The sequence below is a fragment of the Thalassophryne amazonica genome, chromosome 10 (genome assembly GCF_902500255.1).
Source record: "Thalassophryne amazonica chromosome 10, fThaAma1.1, whole genome shotgun sequence".
NCBI classification, from domain to species: Eukaryota; Metazoa; Chordata; class Actinopteri; order Batrachoidiformes; family Batrachoididae; genus Thalassophryne; species Thalassophryne amazonica.
Window position 1 is genome coordinate 106,510,086 of NC_047112.1, and position 25,191 is coordinate 106,535,276.

The window sequence follows — 25,191 nt, forward strand, 5'->3', positions numbered from 1 at the left end:
GGTCTCCAATTGGTTCAAAATACTTCTGCCAGACTCTTGACAAGAAACAGAAAGTTCAACCACATTACACCCATTTGGCATCTCTTCACTGCTTCCTGTTTCTGTGAGATCAGATTTCATGCTGCCTTCCAAGCAACGTCTTTTTTAGGGACGTTTCTGCATATTTCAGCAAGACAGTGCCAAGCCACATTCTGCACGTATTACAACAGCGTGGCTTCATAGTACAAGAGTGCAGGTACTAGACTGGCCTGCCTGCAGTCCAGACCTGTCGCCCATTGAAAATGTGTGGCACATTATGAAGCGCAAAATACGACATCGGAGACCCCGGACTGTTGAACAACTGAAGTCGTACATCAAGCAAGAATGGGAAAGAATTCCACCTACAAAGCTTCAACAATTACTGTCCTTAGTTCCCAAATGCTTATTGAGTGTTGTTAGAAGGAAAGGTGATGTAACACAGTGGTAAACATACCACTGTCCCAGCTTTTTGAAACGTGTTGCAGGCATCCATTTCATAATGAGCAAATATTCACACAAAACAATAAAGTTTATCAGGTTGAACATTAAATATCTTGTCTTTGTGGTGTATTCAGGTTAATATAGGTTGAAGAGGATTTGCAAATCATTGTATTCTGTTTTTATTTACATTTTACACAACGTCCCAACTTCACTGGAATTGGGGTTTTGTGTGTGTATATATATATATATATATATATATATATATATATATATATATATATATATATATATATATATATATATATATATATATATATATATATATATATATATATATATATATATATATATATATATAATATGTCCTGGCAGTCAGGAGGATATGACAATATACGTAAAACAAGCAAACAAAAAACTCCCCTGTGTACTCATATCTTTTGAGCAGGTTTTTAGTGGTCTGTGTGTCCAGTTGTTTTTTTTGTTGTCTCACGATAGCGATGCACTAGAACTGAACCTTTGCCACGCCCCATGTGAGGGCCAACATGACCACTGTGCAGAAAAATGACAACTGCCTCAGCAGGAAATTAGCACCGGCATGTGAACCATGCACTGCTATGTGCTGGGTGTAAAATTGGGCCCTAAATGTCTCTCACTGACATTTTCAACATTGGCAAGCAGTGTGGGGGTCACGACAGAGCAGCAGCAGGCCTGGATCCCCCACACAGTGAATTTTCCCACTCTGTGTCTTGCCATAGACCAATTATGGTGATGAAGTTGTGCGACTGAATAACTGGCAAACAGTGAGCAATGAGCATGCACTCTAAAGAATGAACCGCTGTCTCAACAAGAAAACGTGATGTTTGCATAGATTTAAGTTATTTCAGCCTAACACGAGACGTCTTGTGGAATTAACTCAGTTGAAAGTTGAAATAACTAATTTTAAATAACTTTTAAAATTCTATGCAAATTGTTACATCATTTATTCTTGTTGAAACTGCAGTTCCGTTTTTTGGAGTGTGGTGCACACTGAGGAAAAGTGGAAGCTAAAGATCATTCACAAAACTTTGGTGTTGAACTGAAAGCTGCTTTGACTGTTGGCAAGTTTTGCTTTTCAGGCAAAATTAATTTGACCAGCAACACTCTCTGACTGTTTTGAAAACAGGACTTCTAAATGAGGAACAGTTGTGAAGCAGCAGAGAAGAACTGCAACAGCAGAGACAGTCGTTAATAATTAACATCTGAGGACGTTATGTGAAAACCATCAAACTACGTGAGGTCACTGTGCATGCAGAGAAGCACGGGCTGACAGGAGGCGGAGATCACAGCAGGTCAAGTTCCTAACCTGAGACAGAGCTCAGGGTTCGAGTCATTCCCGTGCAGCTTCTGTATCTGCTGTAACTCAGCAGGAAGAATGTCGTCCGTCTGTGTACCGCCACCAGAATGCCTGCAGAAACCTCTGATGATTCCTCAGCGCCACATGTTTGGACCAGGCCCATCCAATGTTCATCCACGTATTTTAGAGGCCGGGGCCCAGCCTGTCATTGGACACATGCATCCAGAGACATTTGAGGTAATTCCTCCTATGTTTGATAAGTATTAAATGCTGATGATGTAGTAGCAGAAAATAATTTGTGTATAACTAAACAGTTTTGAATCTGTCACTGCAGTTAATGGTTTAAAGGAGTCTGTGATGAAACAAATTACTTACTGAATCATAGTAGTGACCACAGATGGATTTTATCAATAGGCTTAGCTGGGCTAAAATGCACTGAGAGAAAAAGTAATCACTGCACTAGTACAAGACCAATGTTTTTGAAAAGCTTGCAAACACCATTTTTATTCTCTGGCTTTTAAACCACATTGAGTTAAAACTTGTATTTATGTGCGTTTATTCATGTTTGTCATTCTGTTTCTTTTATGTTTTGTCATGGTCTGACCCTTTGGGGGCCAGCTGTTATTATCCTGGACCTTTTTTCGTGTTCTGAGCCTCTGTATCATGTCTTGTTATCATGTTCATGTTATGATTGGTTTTGTTTCATTTATTCTCTGTGTATCTTTTCTTTGCCACATATTTAGTTTTGCTTTATTGTTTGCTTCACTCTTGGTCCCTTGAGTTACTTTAGTCTTAGTTTAGTTCTGTTTAACTCATTTATTGTATTAGGCTTTAGTCACAGGCTTTTGTGATTATCTATCTTATTGCATTTTCTGGTTATCAGTTATCTTGGAGTTAGGGTTAGTCTCCTATCTGCACTATTCTGTAGTCACCGGTTGCATTATTTATTCTCTGTTTGATTTTGCTTTGTCACTTTGTTTCTTTGTTACTTTCCATACTTTTGCCGTTGTTCAGTTCCGTTCCAGTTTTTTTTTTTTCAGCCAGTTTGTGTTTTTGATCATTAGTTTTCACTTATTTATTTTGCTCTCTCATTTGTGATTTCAATTATGCTATAATGTCAGATTTTGTTTTCAGTTCTGATGTTCATGCTCTGTTCTAGTCCTGGTTATAGTTGTATTTTATTCTGTCCATGGTTTCTGTTATTGCCTCATCTTCTTTGATTGCCCCTGCACCATCTCTTGTGTCTTTGTCTCTCAAGATGACTCTTTTTGCTCTGTGTTTTCATCCACTTCCGCTCTTGCACCTGCTCATGTGTCTTTGTCTCTTTCATCACTCCAGTCTGTGTTTTCGTGCCTTCACTATCTTGCCCCATACATATCTTTGTTCACTAGTCACATCCCCTTCCAGAACTTTAAATGACACCTGCATCTTGTTTCACTAATTACACCACCAGTTATTTAAGCCCTCACAGTCTCGCAGCTCACTGCCAGATCGTCGTCTTTGTACACTTTCCAGCCCAGTTCTTTGCTCTGTGTTTGCCTACATGTATTTTGACTCTGCCTTCTTTTTTGACCTTTATTTTGCCTTGCCTCTGATAGCCCTTACATCGTGTTTTTTTGACCTGTGCCTGTTTATTGTACCACACCTCTTGCCTTCTTGCTACCTTTGCCTCACTGCTGGACCACCCATGTACCGAACCCCTGCCTGTTATTAAACCATTTGAACTTTGTCAGTCTTGTGAGCTTGCATTTGTGTCCCTCTGGTTTGTGCCATGCCTGATAATGTTATTCTAATGTTTTATATTATTTTGTTCTTATAGTTGTGCAACACTTTTGTCAACTGCTGTTTTTAAATGTGCTCACAAATACCATAAATTTGACTTGACACACCATGCATCCGTAAAGTATTCACAGCACTTCACTTTTTCCACATTTTGTTATGTTACAGTCTTATTCCAAAATGGATGAAATTCATTTTTGCCCCTCAAAATTCTACTCACAACACCCCATAATGACAACATGAAAAACGTTTTTTTTTTTTTTACAGATTTTTGCAAATTTATTCAAAATAAAAACTCAGGAATCACATGTACATAAGTGTTCACACCCTTTGCTCAATACTTTGTTGATACACCTTTGGCAGCAAATACAGCCTCAGGCCTTCTTGAATACAACCCCTGGCAAAAATTATGGAATCACCGGCCTCGGAGGATGTTCATTCAGTTGTTTAATTTTGTAGAAAAAAAGTAGATCACAGACATGATACAAAACTAAAGTCATTTCAAATGGCAACTTTCTGGCTTTAAGAAACACTATAAGAAATCAGGAAAAAAAAATTGTGGCAGTCAGTAATGGTTACTTTTTTAGACCAAGCAGAGGGAAAAAAATATGGAATCACTCAATTCTGAGGAAAAAATTATGGAATCATGAAAAACAAAAGAACGCTCCAACACATCACTAGTATTGTGTTGCACCACCTCTGGCTTTTATAACAGCTTGCAGTCTCTGAGGCATGGACTTGAGTGACAAACAGTACTCTTCATCAATCTGGCTCCAGCTTTCTCTGATTGCTGTTGCCAGATCAGCTTTGCAGGTTGGTGCCTTGTCATGGACCATTTTCTTCAACTTCCATCAAAGATTTTCAATTGGATTAAGATCCGGACTATTTGCAGGCCATGACATTGACCCTATGTGTCTTTTTGCAAGGAATGTTTTCACAGTTTTTGCTCTATGGCAAGATGCATTATCATCTTGAAAAATTATTTCATCATCCCCAAACATCCTTTCAATTGATGGGATAAGAAAAGTGCCCAAAATATCAATGTAAACTTGTGCATTTATTGATGATGTAATGACAGCCATCTCCCCAGTGCCTTTACCTGACATGCAGCCCCATATCATCAATGACTGTGGAAATTTACATGTTCTCTTCAGGCAGTCATCTTTATAAATCTCATTGGAACGGCACCAAACAAAAGTTCCAACATCATCACCTTGCCCAAGGCAGATTTGAGATTCATCACTGAATATGACTTTCATCCAGTCATCCACAGTCCACGATTGCTTTTCCTTAGCTCATTGTAACCTTGTTTTTTCTGTTTAGGTGTTAATGATGGCTTTCATTTAGCTTTTCTGTATGTAAATCCCATTTCCTTTAGGCGGTTTCTTACAGTTCGGTCACAGACGTTGACTCCAGTTTCCTCCCATTCATTCCTCATTTGTTTTGTTGTGCATTTTCGATTTTTGAGACATATTGCTTTAAGTTTTCTGTCTTGACGCTTTGATGTCTTCCTTGGTCTACCAGTATGTTTGCCTTTAACAACCTTCCCATGTTGTTTGTATTTGGTCCAGAGTTTAGACACAGCTAACTGTGAACAACCAACATCTTTTGCAATATTGCATGATGATTTACCCTCTTTTAAGAGTTTGATAATCCTCTCCTTTGTTTCAATTGACATCTCTCGTGTTGGAGCCATGATTCATGTCAGTCCACTTGGTGCAACAGCTCTCCAAGGTGTGATCACTCCTTTTTAGATGCAGACTAACAAGACTAACCGTTACTGACTGCCACAATTTTTTTTTTCTTGATTTCTTATAGTGTTTCTTAAAGCCAGAAAGTTGCCATTTGAAATGAATTTAGTTTTATGTCATGTCTGTGATCTGCTTTTTTTTTCTACAAAATTAAACAACTGAATGAACATCCTCAGAGGCCGGTGATTCCATAATTATTGCCAGGGGTTGTATGATGCCACATGTTTGGTGCACTTATCTTTTGGCAGTTCTTCCTCTTTCCTCTTTGCAGCACCTCTCAAGCTCCATCAGGTTGGATGGGGAGCACTGGTGCACAGCCATTTTCAGATCTTTCCAAAAATGTTCAATCAGATTCAGGTCTGGGCTCTGGCTGGGCCACTCAAGGACGTTCAAAGAGTTGTCCTGAAGCCACTCCATTGATAACTTGGCTGTGTGCGTCTTGAATACGATGCCACAAGCTTGGCGCCCCTATCTTTGGGCAATTTTGCCCAATGCTTGACCTCAGACTGCGGCAACAGTTCATCAAATACATAACAAACTGTAAAAAAAGTGAAGCACTGTGAATGCTTTTTGGATGCACTGTAACCTCATCAAATATCCTCAGAATTTTTCTGTCAGTTTAAATAATCTGTCCATTAAAAACAAATTACAATACAAAAGCTCAGAATTAGACATTTACAGTATTGCAGCCTGTGCAAACAAAGTATTCAGTAAATACAAAATAAATTGATTTAGGAGCTGTAGTAAATATATAATAACATCTTTTATTATTATTAACATTCAGTCAAATTTCATCACAGATCATGAACGACATCAAGAGTGGAATCCAGTATATGTTCCAGACTCGGAACAAAGTGAGCTTTGCTGTTAGCGGCACTGGCCATGCGGCTATGGAATGCGCCATCTTCAACACAGTGGAGGCCGGCGAGAGCGTGCTGTGCGCTGTCAATGGCATCTGGGGCGAGCGGGCTGCAGAAATAGCTGACAGGATAGGTACCCTCAGTTAACATCTAATGAAATCCTTTGTCTTAACAATGAAAAGGTCAGAGGTGGGAGTAAGCCACCATCAAGTCACTCTCAAGTCATCAATCTGCAAGTCCCAAGTCAAGTCTCACATCAGCTGTCAAATACTTGGTGGTCATTATGACTTGAGACTTGACTTGGAACTTGCAGATTGATGACTTGATTGTGGCTTACTCCCACCTCTGGAAACAGTTGTGTGTTTGTCAACATGTCTGAAATGATTTGTCTTTTTTCCACTGTGGAGTGACACATGTTGGAAAAATTATACAATTTTCCCTTTAAAAACATGTTGCAGAATATCATTTTCTTAAATCCAACAGGTGCCAGAGTCAGTACCATTGTCGCACCTCCTGGTGGCTTCTTCACAAATGAAGAAATTGAGCAGGTAATGCTTTTGGATGTGTTTTTGTGGAAACCTTAACAAGATTACATCTAAACGAATACTCTGCTTTTCTGTTAACTTGGTGACAAGACTGATTCTGATGTTCAACCAAAACCATTAAGGGGCAGAAGTACAAAAAGGGCAGAGTCAGAAATTTTGAAATTTACTTGATTTTAACTACCAGGTAGCAGCTTTTAACTGTGACAAAGTTTCTGTCTTCCCTTGGAATATATTGAATTACTAATAAAGTTTGAAGAATGACAGTTCTGATGCAGTGGTTTCTGACGGACCGCAGATTACATGTTCAGATCAAGTCAAAGTCACTGCAGGAATCGCTGCAGGTTTTGGTGCGATACTGCAAGATTTGGTATCGATCTGATACCAAGTAAATACAGGGCCAATATCACCAATACTGATATTGATACTTTTTTAATTATTAAGGTGGTTGCATAATCAAATTACTAAATCTGAATGAATGTTTATGACCTTTAAGTGTTTTGTGATTTTTACTTTGTATTATTAGTTAGTTAAAACTCAGGACAGAATTTAGGCAAAGTTTATAGGGAAATAGATATACGTTATTATCAGAATAAAAGTTTTTGTTCAAACAATAGAACAGTAACAAAACAGTTTTCTCCATACATTGTTATGCACAAAATTATCACTTGAGAACAAATTAAAACAAATTATTTTTTACATGTACGTAGAGTGCTCAGGAACTACAAGGCAAAAATTAAATAAAATTTCTCCCTTCGCTGAAATTTTTTTCTGGATTCCCCCCACTTAAATTACCAAAGTGTACAAAATTATCACTCCACAACAGATATTATAAAACAAATCTCAGCTACATGGGATGTGCAGCCAGTACATTTTGAGTGCTGGTCCCAAGCCTAGATAAATGAGTAGGGTTGCATTAGGAAAGGCATCTGGTGTAGAACAAGCCAAAATAACCATGCAGAGTACAAATTAAAATTTCCATACTGGACCCGGGTTAACAGCGACCACCACTAGTGCCATTGCACAACAAAGTGTCAGCCATAATTGGGCTACTTCTGGGCAAAAAAAGAAGAAGAGGAGGAGGATAATATGCCCACAGACAGTGGGAGGAGAGGAAAACGAGAATGTTGGCAGAATGTAAAGGGAGAGAGCTGGCTGACATGATGGAGAGGAGAAAGGTCGACATATTGTGTGTGCAAGAGACCAAGTGGAAGGGAAGTAGGAGCAGGAGCATAGGCGGTGGGTTCACGTTGTTATATCATGGTGTGGATAGGAAGAGAAATGGTGTTTTTTAAAAGAAAAGTATGTTAAAAGTGTGTTGGAGGTTAAGTGAGTGTCTGACAGGGTGATGAGTGTGAAGTTGGAAATTGAAGGGATGATGATGAATATCATCAGTGCATATGCCCCACAGGTAGGTTGCGAGCTGAAGGAGAAAAGATTTCGAGAGCGAGTTAGATGAGGTGGTGGACAGTGTATCCAAGCATGAAAGAGCGCGATGGAGCGGACTTCAGTGGGCATGTTGGTGAAGGGAACAGAGATGATGAGGATGTAATGGGTAGATGTTGTATCAAGGACAGGAATGTGGAAGAGCAGATGGTTGTTCAGTCTGGTCCTGGTGCCACTCTCTTACTGTATAGTTGTGACACTGACTGGTGACTGAAGGGCGCCAGTGGCATGAAAATTCGGTAAGGTATGTCTTCTAGAATATATTCCATTTCTAAGGTAGAACTCTACTAGTGTATACTAAGGTATATCTAAAAAAGGAAGAGTAGAATAGAGTAAAGTAGAGCCACTTAGGTGCCTCGTCTTGAGAACCAGGGATGGTAGGTTAGGGATGGCATGACTCTGTTTGGAATGAATGGTTACTTAGGAAGACTCAGATGAGGTGAACTACTTAGACTGAGACAGAACGTCAGTGTTGACATTTTGGCAATGTGGTGCACCTGCACATGGCTCAGTGTGCAGGTGCCTCAGTGCTGAGGATCCCTGGTTGAAAAGGCCAAGAGGATGTCTACATTTCTCCTGGCTGAAGCAGTCATATGGCTATTTTTGGGAGGTGGGGTTGAACCGGTTTTCTGTCTGGGTGGTTCCCTTCAAGGTCCCAGTAATGTGGTGGATGCAGTGACACATGGCACTGACGCATGCTTTCAGACGTGACATAAGTCCTCTCAGAGCTACATTTTGTTTGGTTACTTATGATTTATTTATCTCTTCACAGGCCTTGTCCAAACACAGGCCGGTGATGTTATTCATCGCACACGGAGAGTCTTCTACAGGAGTCCTGCATCCTATAGACGGCATTGGACAGCTGTGTCATAAGTAAGACGCAGCACCAGCACTCAGGCGCCTGTCCATACCACAGCAGTATCAAAACAAGCATTGGACGACAGCTGTATCATGGTTTGTTCCTGCAGGTACGACTGTTTGTTTGTCCTGGACTGTGTGGCCTCACTGGGAGGAGTCCCTCTGTACATGGACCAGCAAGGTTTAGTGTTAAATCAGTCTTTTGCGTTTCTTGTTGTGATTGTCTTACAGTATTGGTTTTAATGATATGTGATACTAAAAGAGGATTTCTGGGTGGGTGTACGTGTTTTCAGGTATAGACATCTTGTACACTGGCTCTCAGAAGGTGTTGAATGGGCCTCCTGGTACAGCACCCATCTCCTTCAGTGAAAGAGCTTGGTGAGGAATAATTACTATATAAGTTGCCAGAGACCACCAGTGGAACATTATAACCACTTGGGCTTTTTAAATTTAGTTTCTTCTGTCTTAATTTGTTCACCAAGATATCTCAGAAGCTGATAAATGATTGTACCACCCGTTTAAAAATTGAGCCTGATATATCCTATTATTATATGGCTACGATGCGACGTGCACTCTGATTGGCTGATTTCCAGTCTGAGATTTTCCCATATTCCTTTGGATCACGTATCAGATTCATTACAAACCAGAAAGCTAAAAACACTATTAGAAAAACCAAGTCTAGAAGGATGCATTCAGTATTTTTGTCCCCTGCCATGAAATAAGGGGACCACTGAAATGGACTCAGTGCATCTGTGCGTGCGTCCGTGCATGCGTGTGTCACATTTTGACCCTAGAGTTCCCTGTTGGCCTTTTCTGAGACATTACATACCTGTGTCATATTGTAAATGAACACAAATCTGACGTCTGTGCATATGACCTTGACCCAGATTTCCAAAGTCATCTGAGATAACAACCGACAAAGGCACTCACCATCCCATCACAAAATCCCACTTTTTCTCTCCATACAACAATTCTAGAGCTTACGTTTATATTGACCACCTATAGTAAATCATGTATCCTGGCTCCCTTTGACACACTACACTTTAGCTTGAACCTCAGGGTCAAGGTCAAACATGCAAATGGATTACAAAAACTTAACTTTTTGGGTATATTTTGCAACAAATTTATCTTCTAAATTTTAATTTGCATTGAAGTCCTATGGTAACTCATTCGTCCCAGCTCCCTTCTGCCAACTCCATTTGACCTTGGACCTTAGGTTCAATGTTGCGCATGAAAATTAATGGAAAACTACTCCTTTCTATATTATTTGGTCTTTTCCCACTCATTTTCACTGTCCCTCTACATGAAATAGGGGGACCACGTCCATGCTTATTTGTTTAATTTGTCACCATGCAGTACCCGCATAATAGGTGGCAGAGGGGGACCTCAGTCGAGGTCTGCGCTATTTAAGAACCCTGTAAGTCTGATGCGCAAACTTTCATGGGCTTTTATTTCCTCAAATATAAGACACATATTTTTTTTTTCAAATACTTACTTCCCCGCACCCCTCCAGAATATCCTGTGGTTGAAAATACTTTCAATATATTGGGGATGTTTGCTGAATTTCCACATCAGACTTACAGAGTGGTTAAAATCTGCCCACCCTTAGTCAAGTATTGGCTTGTTTTAGCTGACATCTTGGATATTGGTGGCCATGTTGGATTCAGGATTTTGTGTGTGTGTGAAAGTGAACATAGAACATGATATTTTGTATGTGATTACAATTATATTTACTATTCTATTTAGCATTCATATGTCTTAAAAAAGGCAAAAATATTATTTCATAAACATAAAAAGAAGATGACTGTAAAAGTAAGAAACGCTGTAAAATAGAGAAGCTACACAAGGATAGCTATCTTGCTGAAATGAACTGGAGAGAGAGATCACTTTGAGAAAAAATACATTAACCCTCTGGGGCCGATGCCGTCGTATACGATGGCTGGGACCAAGCTTTACTAAATTATAAATAACTTTTTAATGATATGAGATAGAAACTTACTTTTTTGCAGAAAAGTTAACCCCGCAAATTTTCAATCCACCGTCGGTCGTCTTTGTACTCCTCATAGAAGCTGTGTGATGTCCAATCGGAATTGGTTCACCGTCATATGGTTTTCCAAAATCCAATTGTAGGGCAGATTTACCTCATGTGATAAACCAAAGATCATTTTCAGGAGTGATATCTTACTAGTTGGCCCGTTTGAATAGCCCCCTAACTCCTCCAATGCACCCTGCGCATTACGCACAGTGAAAGTGAAAGCAGACGGAGCGCCTCGCATGACAATCTCACGTGCTCAAACAAAGAGTGTGTAAGGATTGCTCCACTAGTTTGTATTTGAATGTTACTGGATTACTCTGTGGCTCTCTCCCTCTGGTGTAAAGCACTGTTTACTATATCAATGGGGTGAGGGAGAGGGTGTGCTCCTCATACTGGAGCATAAACACATAGACCATTTTGTATATATTGTTCAAAATGTGCATTTGTGTTTATTGTTTGAACTTTGTTGTACAGTCTTTCACACAAGACCTCAAATTACCTTTATAAAATGTCAAAACAGTTGTTTATTATAGTTTGCTGTGTGTTTTGAACAAATGTGTGTGGAAAATGATTTCCGCTTTACTTTTTCCTTTCTTATTTCTGATTGTAAACCTTTATTACACTTATAAAACACAACAAAAGCATATATATTATGAAAGAACCGGTTGTTCTGAAAAAAGAGACATAAAACTTGATTGTGGGATGCAGGGAGAGCTGTTAACAGCAATAATAAAACATTTATGCCAGGTGAGTGAACTGTCCAAAAAATGCCCTCAGACCCCAGAGGGTTAACCATTTGCCCCCACATGTTGCAATGAAAGCCTGGACTGTTCACAATTCCTCTTTAAAGGACATCGAGAGGCTCGTCTCTCTGATGTGACTGCGCGGTTTAATTTCAGTATAAACTCTGTTTATACTCTGTGCACCTCCAAATAAAATTTCAATACATTTGCTCAACATCACTTTATCTAAAGCTGAATCTGTCCACAGCCAGAAAATATTTAACCGCAGAACAAAGCCGGTGTCCTTCTTCCTGGACCTGAGCTGGCTGGCAAACTACTGGGGATGTGACGAAAAGCCATCAAGAATGTAAGACGATGTTCCGCGTCTGACAATCTGCACAAAAGCATGTTTCCTGCGTGGTTTGTGTTTGAAGTGTTGGTGCTGTGTGCAGATATCACCACACAGGACCTGTGTCTGCCTTTTACTCTCTGAGGGAGAGCCTGGCTGTCCTCACCGAGCAGGTCCGACAAACATCTGCAGTCTGAAGACCAAACATCTCAGAGTCACACAGCAGCAGAACACAACAGAGAGACCAAACAAAGTGTCTGACAGTCGGTCCATAAGTAGTTTGAACTGTCTGTGTTTATGTGTGTCTGTCCCTTTAAGGGTCTGGACAATTCATGGGAAAGACATCGAGCAGTGGCAGAATATTTTCACGCTGGCCTGGAGAGCATGGGACTCCAGCTTTTCGTCAAAGATAAAGTGAGTTTCAAGTTCAAACACAGCTATGTTTGTTTTTTCATCAATCAAACCAATCAAATTTTAGTGTTACATTTTTGTGAATACGGCTGTGATACAGATGGGTTCATTTTCAAAGACCATAAATAGTTGTACAAATTAAATATTGTGATTATTTTAATACAAATCTTCACATTTACATTCAGTTTTCTTTAGACAAGTCAGGAGATGTATACGTGAACATTTCCAGGTCATTGAATATGTCTTGAATGTCATTATGTCAGTCGTTAAGAAATACAAATCGTATGGTACTGGGTGGAAAATCTGTCTGGAGCAGGCAGTTCTCAAAAACTGACTGACAAGACGGAGACTAGTGAAGGAAGCCATCAAGACACAAGGCAACTCTGAAGGAGTTACAGGCTTCTGCAGCTGTGATTAGAGAGGCTATGCATTGTGATGTGATACTTTTGTCTGTTACATTAACAGCTACACGGCTTCATGGTGGCGTGGAACACAGAAAGATTTTCGTACGAGGGAAAAGATCAAATCCAGGCTTGAATCTGCTATGTTCCTTGTGGCAATCTGCAGCTGACATTTCACATCTGCATCCAGAAAATATTCACAGCTCTTCACTCTTTCTACATTTTGCTGTTCCAGCTTTATTCCAAGATGGATTAATTTTTACCCTCAAAATTCCACTCACAACACCCCATAATGACAATATTGGAACACTGATTTTTTTTTGCAAATTCATTAAAAATAAAAAATGGAGTAATCACATGTACATACAGATGTATGTAAAAGTTTGAGGACCCCTGATGATTTCCATGCGTTTCCTTTATAAATCATTGGTTGTTTGGCTCAGCAATTTCAGTTAAATATATCATATAGCAGACAAACATAGTGATATTTGAGAAGTGAAATGAAGTTTGTTTATAGGCTTTACAGAAAGTGTGCAATAATTCTTTAAACAAAATTAGGCAAGTGCAGAAATCCCCAGCAGAAAAAATACTTCAATATATAATAGATCCTCCTTTTGCAGAAATAACAGCCTCTAAATGCTTCCTACACTGAAAAAAGTGAAACACAGTGCACTTCATTCAAAGTACTTATTTACATTGGTCTAATGGAAAATTGTGGTTTCCAGTTTAAATCTGCTGGAATCACTTTACAAAATCCTAAATATACATTGTGAGAAGCTAAAAAAATTAGCTGTAACAAATTACATCATTTTTTTAAAGTTGATCTAAAGGAGCATTTTTTTCAGTGATAGCTTTCTGGTCTGGATTCTGGTTGAAGGTATGAATTTTGGAGCATTCTTCTTTACAAAACATTTCAGGTTTATATATTAAATATTGACTGTAATTCATATGACCCTCAACTTTAACAAGATTCCCAGTACCTGCACTGGCCACACAGCCACACAGCATGAAGGAACCACCTCCAAATTTTACTGTAGGTAGCAGGTGTTTTTCTTGGAATGCTGTGTTCTTTTTCAGCCATGCATACCGCCCCTTGTTATGTCCAAATAACTCAATTTTAATTTCATCAGTCCACAGGACCTTATTCCAAAATGAAGCTGGCTTGTCCAAATGTGCTTTAACATACCTCAAGCAACTCTGTGGCGTGTACGCAGAAAAGGCTTCCTCTGCATTACAGCATCATACAGCATCTCCTTGTGCAAAGTGCACTGTATAGTTGAACGATGCACATAGTGCACAATAGTGGAGGATTTTAAGTATCTCGGGGTCTTGTTCACGAGTGAGGGACGGATGGAGCGTGAGATCGATAGACGGATCGTTGCAGCATCTGCAGTGATGCGGTCGCTGTATCGGACCGTCATGGTGAAGAGAGAGCTGAGTAGGGGGGTAAAGCTCTCGATTTACCGATCGATCTACGTTCCTCACCTATGGTCATGAGATTTGGCCCATGACAGAAAGAACGAGATCGCGAGTACAAGCGGCCGAGATGAGTTTCCTCCGCAGGGTGGCTGGGCGCTCCCTTGGAGATAGGGTGAGGAGCTCAGTCACTTGGGAGGAGCTCGGAGTTGAGCCGCTGCTCCTCCATGTCGAAACGAGTCAGTTGAGGTGGCTCGGGCATCTTTTCCGGATGCCCCCTGGACGCCTCACTGGAGAGGTGTTCCGGGCACGTCCCATTGGGAGGAGGCCCCGGGAAAGACCCAGGACACGCTGGAGGGACTACATCTCTCGGCTGGCTTGGGAACGCCTTGGGGTTCCCCCGGAGGAGCTGGGGGAGGTGTGTGTGGATCGGGAGGTCTGGGCGGCTTTGCTTGAGCTGCTGCCCCCACGACCCGACTCTGGATAAAGCGGAAGAAAATGGATGGATGGATGTATTCAAATCAATAAAATGACATGGGTGCCCAAATGTATGCACCTGCCTAAATTTTGTTTAAATAATTATTACACACTTTCTGTAAATACTAGAAACTTTATTTCACTTTTCAAATATCAGTGTGTTCATCTGCTATATGATATATTTAACTGAAATTTCTGATCCAGACAACCAATGATTTATAAAGGAAAATCATGAAAATTATCAGGGGTGCTCAGACTTTGCATACAACTGTAACTATTCACACCCTTTGCTCAATACTTTGTTGATGAACCTTTGGCAGCAATTACAGCCTCAGGTCTTTTGGAATATGATGCCACAAGCTTGGTGCACCTATATTTGGGCAGTTTTGTCCATTCCTCTTTGTAGCACCTCTCAAGCTCCATCAGATTGGATGGGGAGCATCAGTGCTCAGCCATTTTCAGATCTCTCCAGAAATGTTCAGTCAGATTCAGGTCTGGGCTCTGGCTGGGCCACTCAAGTACATTCACAGAGTTGTCCTGAAGCCATTCCTTTGATATCTTGGCTGTGTGCTTAGAGTCAATGTCCTGCTGAAAGATGGACTGTCGCCCCAGTCTGAGGTCAAGAGCGCTCTGGAGCATGTTTTCATCCAGGATGTCTCTGTACATTGCTGCATTTATCTGTCCCTCAATACAGTTTGTATTTCTTAATGACTGATGTAAATGAAGTCCAAGACATATTCAGTGACTTGGTAATGTTCATGTATCCATCGCCTGGCTTGTCTAAAGAAAACTGGCTGGAAAAGTGATGATTTGCTTTTTTTTTAAAACCATTCTTATATTTCTGGTAGTTTGTCCAATTACTTATGGGGTCTGAAAAATGGAGGGACGGTCCATAAAAATGTCTGTAATTCTGAAATGGTTAATGTGATATTTTTTTGTTGCATTAAAGCTGGAAGTTTACAATCGCATATCTTTATTGTTTCATTTTAACTCCATTGTGCTGGTGCACAGAGGCCAAAATTACAAGAACCTGTCCAAATACTTATAGACCTGAGCGTAAAAGTAATCATGACTGCAGCATGAAAGAACAAAGTTTGGAGGTTCTGAATGTTACTGGTTGTTGCAGAAAGCGCGGTTGCCGACAGTTACCACTATTGTTGCTCCTCACGGATACGACTGCAAAGAGATCACAAGCTATATCATGAAGACACATCATCTGGAGATTTCTGGGGGGCTCGGACCAACAATTGGACTGGTAAGTGGAAAATGTGTCGCATAGGTGTGTCAGCCTCGACAAGTTTATGAAAACAAAGTGTTTTTGGTCTTCTCAGGTGTTGCGTGTGGGTCTTATGGGCTGGAACAGCAGCAGGCCCAGTGTGGACCTGGTGCTGGCAGCGCTCAGTGACGCCCTGAAGCACTGCCACAGGAGCAAAGTGTAGCACGCCGCTCTTATCAACACCAAGCCAAAAACAAAGACTCTAAGATCTGTAAGGTGAAGGAAACAATGGAGGAAGTACTAAAGATTAATTTGAACACTTTGGGTCGGTGATGATGACTGAAATCAAAGCACATGTTAAAGAAAAAATAAAAAGGTGCACAGAGGAGCATGAACATGTTCCACTTTTTAAAGAACTCTGCAAACATGTTAGAGTATAGAAATAATGAATGTTTATGAGTTCAATGGGACAAATATTTCATGAGGAAAACATGAAATGTTCCATTCAACGAGGCCTTGTTGAAGTCATCCAAGACATTATTATACGTGGCACATGCAGGTCATACCAGTAGGCGTACAGTGCCAGATCCATCTCGAGGTTCCCTCGTATGTGCTCAAAGTGTTTCGGATCCTGTTTTGCCACCATCAGAATATGTAAATTGTGGTCAGATGGTCCTCAGATTACACATGGACCGCCGTCGGATAGGTGTCCCATCTCGACAGCGTCCAGAGTGTTTTGAACATGTGCATCACACTCGGGGCCGCCGGCCGATTTTGACCAACTGTGTGGACATCTGCAGATGGCTGTCAGAATGTTTTGGAACTGAAACCCGACATGGATGTGCATCAATTCATCATTCTGACGTCATTCTGCATGATTCTGGCTATGTGTGACGGTGTTATAATGGTGAAACTCACCATTTCTTTCACTCTCTTTCATTCTCTTCTTGGACTCTGTGGTCCTTGATTAAAAAAATGCTGCATATCCATCCTTTAGTTCAGCATAGTTTTTTTTTCACTTCTCACTCTCTGTCACAGCTCGGTCCAACAGTCAACACATATTTCCGTGTTACATTTCCGTTTTACCCAGATCATTCCATGAACCAGTCAAATCATTCAGATAAATCAGATAAAGCACAGTGTGTTTATCAGTATTATTAGGAATCATCTTTATTGGAAGTTTGACATTCTAATCATGGTAGCCTGCAATTTTTATTTTTATTTTTTATTTTTGTGGTTGACGGGTGACTGACAGGCTTGTCTGTCCAGGGCGGTCCCAAGTGAGTCCGAGGCGGGGCAAGGCACCCAAAGGCCCACCCATGACACCGGGTATGCATCGCTCCCCTCCCCTTTTTTTTTTCTTTTGACATTTTTCTCCCAGTTCAGCTGCCATTCTTTCCATACCCTGTTACAGATATTTTTTATTTTTATTTTTGTTCTTTTTTCCTTTTTTGGCAGACGTGTCAGCTTTAAAGTAAGTGCACTAAATTGATACTGAACTGGGCAGTACAGTGGCTTAGTGGTTAGCACTGTTTCCTCAGAGCAAGTAGGTCATGGGATCGATTCCCACCTGTGGACTTTCCATGTGGAGTGCGCATGCGCTCTCCAAGTTTACGTGGGTCCTCGCCAGGTGCTCCGGCTTCCTCTCACATCTGAAAAATATGCTGGTTAGGTCAACTGAAGACTTTCAATTGACCATAGACGTGTGTGCGAATGTGTTTGTTGGTCTATCTGTGGCCCTGCGACAGACTCGCGTCCTGTCCAGGATGTACCACACGACTTAAGACTGCTGATATAGGCTCCAGCACCCCCCCATGACCCTTGATTGGAGTAAGTGGTTGAAGATGAGTGAGTGGTACTCACCTACATTGTTGTTAGATTAGATTGCTTTGTGTGTTATTTGACTTTGACACAACAGATGTGATGATGTGATGAGATCAGCAGGAGCATCATGAACACATCACCAGGACCAAATAAAACTAGAGCACAGCACGTCAGTCCTGTTAGAAATGTTTTTTCATAAGCTCAATCAGATGTGATCAAATGTCAGGAGTATGTATTTTTTAGTTCATGCACTTCAGTTAAAGTTTTTTTGTGGTGTTTGTGGGGGGTTTTTTTTTCCCACTTTTTCGGTTTCTGAATTGTTTTTCCGTTATCTTTGCTATGCACAATTTGTCATTGCTTGGCACTTGGTTTCCAACTGATAACTGGAAGACAGACAAACAGGCATAAAACTGGAACCTCCATCTAATTTTGGTGGTGTAGGTAAATCCATAACAGAAAAATGAGAGTGACTGAGGCAGTTTTGATTGAGATATAATACAAAATGTACACCAAATGGGCCTTTTCAATATTAAATTCAAACGTCCACAAAATCCACAATCTGCATCAGATCCGGATTAAATTTAGTTAGGCGATAGTGAGTGTCAGTCTGCACCTCGCTTTCAAATAAGAGCGTGATTGGGGCACGTTTGATTAAGATATAATGTAAAATATACATTAAACAGGGTTTTCAATGTTAAATTTAAATGGCCACAAAATCTGTAATCTGGATCATATCCAGCTCCGGTGTGTTCAGTCGATAAAGAAACCATCCTACATAACACTCTGAAATATGAAAGAAAAAATTAAGTCCCTTCGGCTGCTCCCTTGTTTTCATTTGGGGTCACCACAGCAGATCTGAGGTGGATCTGCGTAGTTTTTTGGCACAGGTTTTACACCAGATGCCCTTCCTGATGCAACTCCATCAAGAAACATGGAGAACTGGGCAGGGGTGGAGTTTGAACCAGGAACCTTCAACACTGAAAACAAGCACACTTAACCGCTTGTCCACCAGCCCTGTAATTCCAGTCATCTTGAGAAGTATACCATATCGTTTGTCCCAGTGTTGCCACAGTAACTTTGAAAAGTTACTTTATACAGTTACATTTTAGTTACTTTATATAGTTACTTCATTAGCAGCTGCAACAACTGCCGACAAGTTGTCCGCAGTTGTTGAATGTAACTAATAAAGTAACTAGTAATCTAACTTGGTACTCAGAAAAGTAACTATTAGTTACTTTGCTTAGTTACTTTGCTGATTACTCAGTCTTAAGAGTAACCAAGTTAGATTAGTAGTTACCTTATTAGTTACAAGTTGTCGGCATCTCCTAATAAAGTAACTGCATAAAGCTGCTAATGAAGTAACTGTATAAAGTAACTGTACACAGTAAATTTTGTAGAGTAAAATTTACTCTGCTGGGATAACATTTGGTCCCAGTCCAAACAGAGTTAAATATACTCTATCACAGTGATAAATGAATGCTATCACAATGTAAAATCAGCTCTTAGTGGAGTAGAATTTGACAAGACGGTAGAGCTGATTTCACTCTATAACAGAGTGTATTTTACTCTATTTAGACTGGGACCAAATGTTATCCCAGCAGAGTATATTTTACTCTGTGTATAAAGTAACTTTTCAAAGTAACTGTGGCAACACTTGTCCAAACATGAAGCCTCCTAAAAGGTTTGGACTATATGACTGAATGTTCTACAGTTATGTGGTAAAAACTGCAAAAATGGTGACAACGGTCAATTTCAATTTGTACAGGGGTCAAAAGTTAAAGTTGCTCAACAAAGTTATGAATTTTTAAAAATTCGTTCAATGTTAAAGATGGGGATTTTTACAATTTTCCAAGATTTTTCCTGACTTTGACCTTGAAAATGGAATCAGTTCTTGTCTATCACAATATGAATCTCCAGTAAAAATTTCATAATAGTAAAGTAAGTCCCTTCGGCTGCTCCCTTGTTTGCACTTGGGGTCGCCACAGCAAATCTAAGGTGGATCTGCATGTTGAATTGGCACAAGTTTTACGCCGGATGCCCTTCCTGACACAACTCCACATTACATGGAGAAATGTGGCAGGGGTGGGATTTGAACCCGGAACCTTCTGAACTGAAACCAAGCGCATTAACCACTTGGCCACCACCCCTCAGTAAAAATTTCATAATGATATATGAAAAATTCTGGGCTCTGAGGCCCAATTGCACAAAAGTAGGTTTAGGGATTAAGCTGGGATTTTGTGGTTATCCTGGCTCAATTTATCTGTGATCCAGTTGCACAAAAGCGGGATCATGGTCAAGTGGGATATGTTATGGCATTAGACACCATGGAGATTCATTCTGTGGAGCTAGCCTGCTCCAGGCCAGGCTAAGTGCCAGGATATGTTGTGTGGGCCGCTGAAGAGGAAGTACTGCTGGCCCACCACCAGAGGGCGCCCTGCCTGAAGTGCGGGCTTCAGGCAAGAGAGGGCACCGGAGCAACCGGGAGTGGCAGCTGTCATTCATCATCAGCACCAGCTGTCACTCATCATCACCAACCACATCACCATAAAGGCCGGGCAGCATCTTCACCTCGCTGCCGAGAAATCGTTCTACCTAACAGGTAAACAACTCAGCTCAGGCTGAATCAACACATTAGTAACGTCTTTTGCTTCTCCCCGGATCCTGAGACTCATGTGCAGCATGTACGTCAGGTCCTGCAGCGGTTGTTGGAGAACCAGCTGTTTGTGAAGGGTGAGAAGTGCAAGTTCCACCACACTTCCTTGTCCTTCCTGGTGTTCATAATCTCCTCCAACTCCGTCGCTCCTAATCCGGCCAAGGTTGCGGCGGTGAGAGATTGGCCCCAACCAACAAGCCGTAGGAAGCTGCAACAGTTCCTCGGCTTTGCAAATTTCTACAGGAGGTTCATAAAGGGCTATAGCCAGGTAGCTAGCCCCCTGACGGCCCTAACCTCCACCAAAGTCCCCTTCACCTGGTCGGATCGGTGCAAAGCCGCGTTTAGGAAGTTGAAACACCGGTTCTCGACTGCACCGGTTCTGGTGCAGCCCGATCCAAATCGCCAGTTTGTAGTTGAAGTGGATGCCTCTGACTCAGGGATAGGAGCCGTGCTGTCCCAGAGCAGGGAGTCCGATACGGTCATCCACCCTTGTGCCTATTTTTCCCATAGGTTGACCCCGGCTGAACGGAACTATGACATCGGCAATCGGGAACTCCTAGCGGTGAAAGAGGCTCTTGAGGAGTGGAGACACCTGTTGGAGGGAGCGACGGTACCATTTATGGTTTTCACGGACCATCGGAACCTGGAGTACATCCGGACCGCCAAGCGTCTGAACCCCAGGCAAGCCCGCTGGTCACTGTTCTTCGGGTGTTTTGACTTCCAGATCACCTACTGCCCCGGGACCAAGAACCAGCGATCTGACGCCCTGTCCCGGATCCACGAAGAGGAAGTCAAGACTGAGCTGTCAGATCCACCGGATTCCATCATCCCCGAGTCCACTATCGTGGCCACCCTCACCTGGGACGTGGAGAAGACCATCTGGGAGGCCCTGGCACGGAACCCGGACCTCGGGACTGGCCCAAAGAACAGACTTTACGTCCCACCAGAAGCCAGAGCTGCAGTCTTAGACTTCTGTCATGGGTCCAAACTCTCCTGTCATCAAGGGGTGCAGCTTCAGCTTCACTGCGGATTCACCCAGTCTTCCATGTCTCCCGGATCAAGCCGTACCACACCTCTTCCCTCTGCACTCCCGGACTGGCGCCGCCTCCTGTCCGGATCATTGATGGGGAGCCTGCCTGGACTGTGCGCAGGCTCCTGGACGTCCGTCGACAGGGCCGGGGTTTCCAGTATCTGGTGGACTGGGAGGGTTATGGACCCGAAGAGCGCTCCTGGGTGAAGAGGGGCTTCATCCTGGACCCGGCCCTCCTGGCCGATTTCTACCGCCGACATCCGAACAAACCTGGTCGGGCGCCATGGGGCGCCCGTTGAGGGGGGGGGTCCTGTTGTGTGGGCCGCTGAAGAGGAAGTACTGCTGGCCCACCACCAGAGGGCGCCCTGCCGGAAGTGTGGGCTTCAGGCACGAGAGGGCGCCGGAGCAACCGGGAGTGGCAGCTGTCATTCATAATCAGCACCAGCTGTCACTCATCATCACCAACCACATCACCATAAAGGCCGGGCAGCATCTTCACCTTGCTGCCGAGAAATCGTTCTACCTAACAGGTAAACAACTCAGTCTGAATCAATACATTAGTAACGTCTTTTGCTTCTGTGTGTAATAGTATTGTTGCAGACGTACCTGTTTGTACGGAATAGTCCTGTGTGGGGAGTTGGCATACTCCGCTCCTCGGTTGGAGGCGACAAACTTTACTGACAGGATCTGCACGTAAACTGTGATTAAGAGGTGGAGGTGTTTCCCACCCGTTTCTGACTGTTTGCTGGGTGTGCACACACCCACCATCACCTGTCTGTTTTTTTCTGCCAGCAGTACTCGATCTGACAGCCAGAGGCAGTGGCCACCTGGGGACTCAGCGCTTGGTGGCTCCGGAGTGCTCCAGATCCGTTGGCAGTGGAAGACGTGTGGAATCCGGCTTTCTCTGGACAGGCGTCTTCTATCCTCGAGCCTGCCCACACATCACCGTGAATCATTGACTGACATTCTAAATTGTATTGTCTGTTGTTCTGTTGTGCACATTCACAACATTAAATTGTTGTATTTTGGCTTATTCCATTGGCCATTCATTTACGCCCCCTGTTGTGGGTCCGTGTCCCTACACTTTCACAACAGGATATATCTAATCTTTTTAACCACCAAAATGTGAATCAGCTGCAAACCGTGAATTGCAAAACGTGAATACTGAAAAAATATCTCCCGAAACGTGAACGCACATCTCGTAAAATGTGAATCTCTTCTGGATTCGGTGTGCCGTATGTGCCTGGCTGAGGAGCCAGTGATGTGAAGCAACCATCTGTGGGATTATGACTGTGCACCTCTCACTTTCATTGCACCATGGGGCTTTGCGCCACCCCTCGACTCGCGAGCGTTACTGTTTGAGAGGTGTACCACCCCAGTCAAACTCACCACCTGCCACTGTCCCCATAACAGGTCACACCCAGCAGGGCCAGGTGCTTGACACCAGAAGTGCCACCCCCCAAAGAAAATAAAATATTTCTGCGGCGATAGGGTTCGCGATCAAAATTTCCTGAAGTAATTGATCCATAAACTGACATCCGTAAACTACTTAAACTGAAAGAAAATATATATCATGAATGATATTCACGTTCTGCGACTTACGTTTTGCGAGACCTGTGGTCACATTTTGTGGGATGTTTTATTCACAGTTTGCAAAACGATTAAGGGTTCTTGGATATTCATGTTTTTCAGAAATTGTCATTAATGGTTTGTGCATAATTCAGAATTTGGAAGTCAACAACCTCGTCCCTTATCTCAGTCAGCTGTCTCCTCAAACGTAAACCAATAGTTATTCCACACCCCACTACACATGATCACATTCAACTAGACCCACCGTCATTATTTAAATACCTGTGATCAATAATTGATTAATTCCAATCATTTTAGATAAATGATGATTTTAGATTATGTTACTATCATTAAATAATTTACAGGTTCCCACACACTACATATAAAATACACATCCCATACAAATAGAAATACAGTGTGTATATACAGTGGTCCCCCTCTATTAAGACCACCTGAACTGCAGACTAAAAGTGGCCCCATTGAAGGGATGGCCTTTGTTGAGGAGGAGACAAAATCCAGCATGTGTACAGTACAGTACTCAATAACATATTGCTACAAGCATGTATGCGGAAAAACATCATAGATTTATTGACGACTGTACAGTCAGAGACAAACCATGTTTTCCACTCAGTCTAAGTTCAAAACATCACAGCACAAGAACTGTATCCTTTAAAGTCACAAAAATGATGTAAAATCAAAACAAGATCAGTCCACAAAACGGTTAAGCACGTACAATCTTTAACTTGCCTGGCAACATCTGATGCCTTGGAAACGCCATCCATTACCATCAGGACATGATGGAAGAGTTTCTTCCTGTAGCGTTTGTATGAATGTTGCTGATCTGCGTTTTACCAACACTGAAATCAACAGCTAACTTTCGGGAACCTTCTCCTTTCTCATTCAAACAAATGATTTTCATCTTTTCTTCTACTGTTAAAGCTTTTCTTTTCTGAGATGCGGGCATTTTGACAACAGGATCCATTTTTCTTTGTTCTTTTGTTTACTGGAGTAATCTCACAAATTCATGTTCGAGTTTTGACACGACTTCTGTGGGAAAATCCAGTTGGAAATTTCCACTTAATGGCCGCTGTTGAGTGGACTTTCATCCTTTTGAGTGGGCTGCTGTCTGCGTTTGACAGTTGTTGCAGTAGAAATGTGACCGTATATGGGGGTGGCCTCTCATGAGAGGGGCTACTAATGAGGGGGACCACTGTCTATATATATATATCTATATACATAAAGGGCTACGTCTGTCTGTCTGTCTGTCTGTCCGGGATAAACTCCCAAACTATAATATGTAGCCCTAAAAACTATATATATTCTGAACCATGACATGGGGAACAAACTGGTACCATTTTTTTTTAAGTTGAACTGAAAATTACCCCCAAAACAGCCATTTATGTAAGACCATACAGTGTTGTACCATGTGTGATAAACTCCCAAACTATAATATGTAGCCCTAAAAACTATATGCAGTAGTGTTCAGAATAATAGTAGTGCTATGTGACTAAAAAGATTAATCCAGGTTTTGAGTATATTTCTTTATTTATTTTACTAATAGCCCAATTTCATAGCCTTAAGAGTGTGCATATCATGAATGCTTGGTCTTGTTGGATTTGTGAGAATCAACTGAATCTACTGGTACCTTGTTTCCCATGTAACAAGAAATATACTCAAAACCTGGATTAATCTTTTTAGTCACTTAGCACTACTATTATTCTGAACACTACTGTATATTCTGAATCCTCGTGACATGGGGAACAAACTGGTATAATTTTTTTCAACGTTGAACTGAAAATTACCCCCAAAATAGCCAGCTGTGGGTATGACCAGGCAGATTCAAATTTCCAGCCCTGTATATGTGTTGGCCATCTCTGTATATTTAATCCCTTTCTTCAGCACACTCAGCACAGCACAGCCACATCACATTCAGCAAAACAACATCATGCTTAGGCTGAGGCTGTGGGTATGACCAGACAGATTCAAATTTCCAGCCCTGTATATGTGTTGGCCATCTCTGTTTATTTAATCCCTTCCTTCAGCTATGTTTCTGTGTAGGC

The 25,191-nt window shown here is 41.7% G+C and overlaps 2 protein-coding genes across 3 annotated transcripts in view; both read left to right on the forward strand.

Moving 5' to 3' along the window:
* Positions 1-1,765: 1,765 nt before the first annotated feature.
* agxta (alanine--glyoxylate and serine--pyruvate aminotransferase a) lies at positions 1,766-16,496 on the forward strand. Its single transcript, XM_034180701.1, has 11 exons — positions 1,766-2,029; positions 6,123-6,315; positions 6,666-6,730; positions 8,943-9,043; positions 9,139-9,209; positions 9,322-9,406; positions 12,054-12,152; positions 12,238-12,307; positions 12,453-12,548; positions 15,966-16,094; positions 16,171-16,496. The coding sequence occupies exons 1-11, from the start codon at positions 1,871-1,873 to the stop codon at positions 16,276-16,278; spliced, it is 1,176 nt and encodes a 391-aa protein (XP_034036592.1). The 5' UTR covers positions 1,766-1,870; the 3' UTR covers positions 16,279-16,496.
* dtymk (deoxythymidylate kinase (thymidylate kinase)) overlaps positions 2,042-25,191 on the forward strand; it is a 40,818-nt gene continuing 17,668 nt past the window's right edge. The window contains exons 1-4 of one of the 2 annotated variants that reach the window (XM_034180703.1): positions 2,042-2,052; positions 8,823-8,828; positions 12,374-12,387; positions 13,473-13,475. The gene's annotated coding sequence lies outside the window, so the exon portion shown is untranslated. Of the gene's footprint in view, positions 2,053-8,822; positions 8,829-12,373; positions 12,388-13,472; positions 13,476-19,095; positions 19,100-25,191 lie in introns of those variants that run through there. The other variant, XM_034180705.1, reaches the window with a different exon arrangement.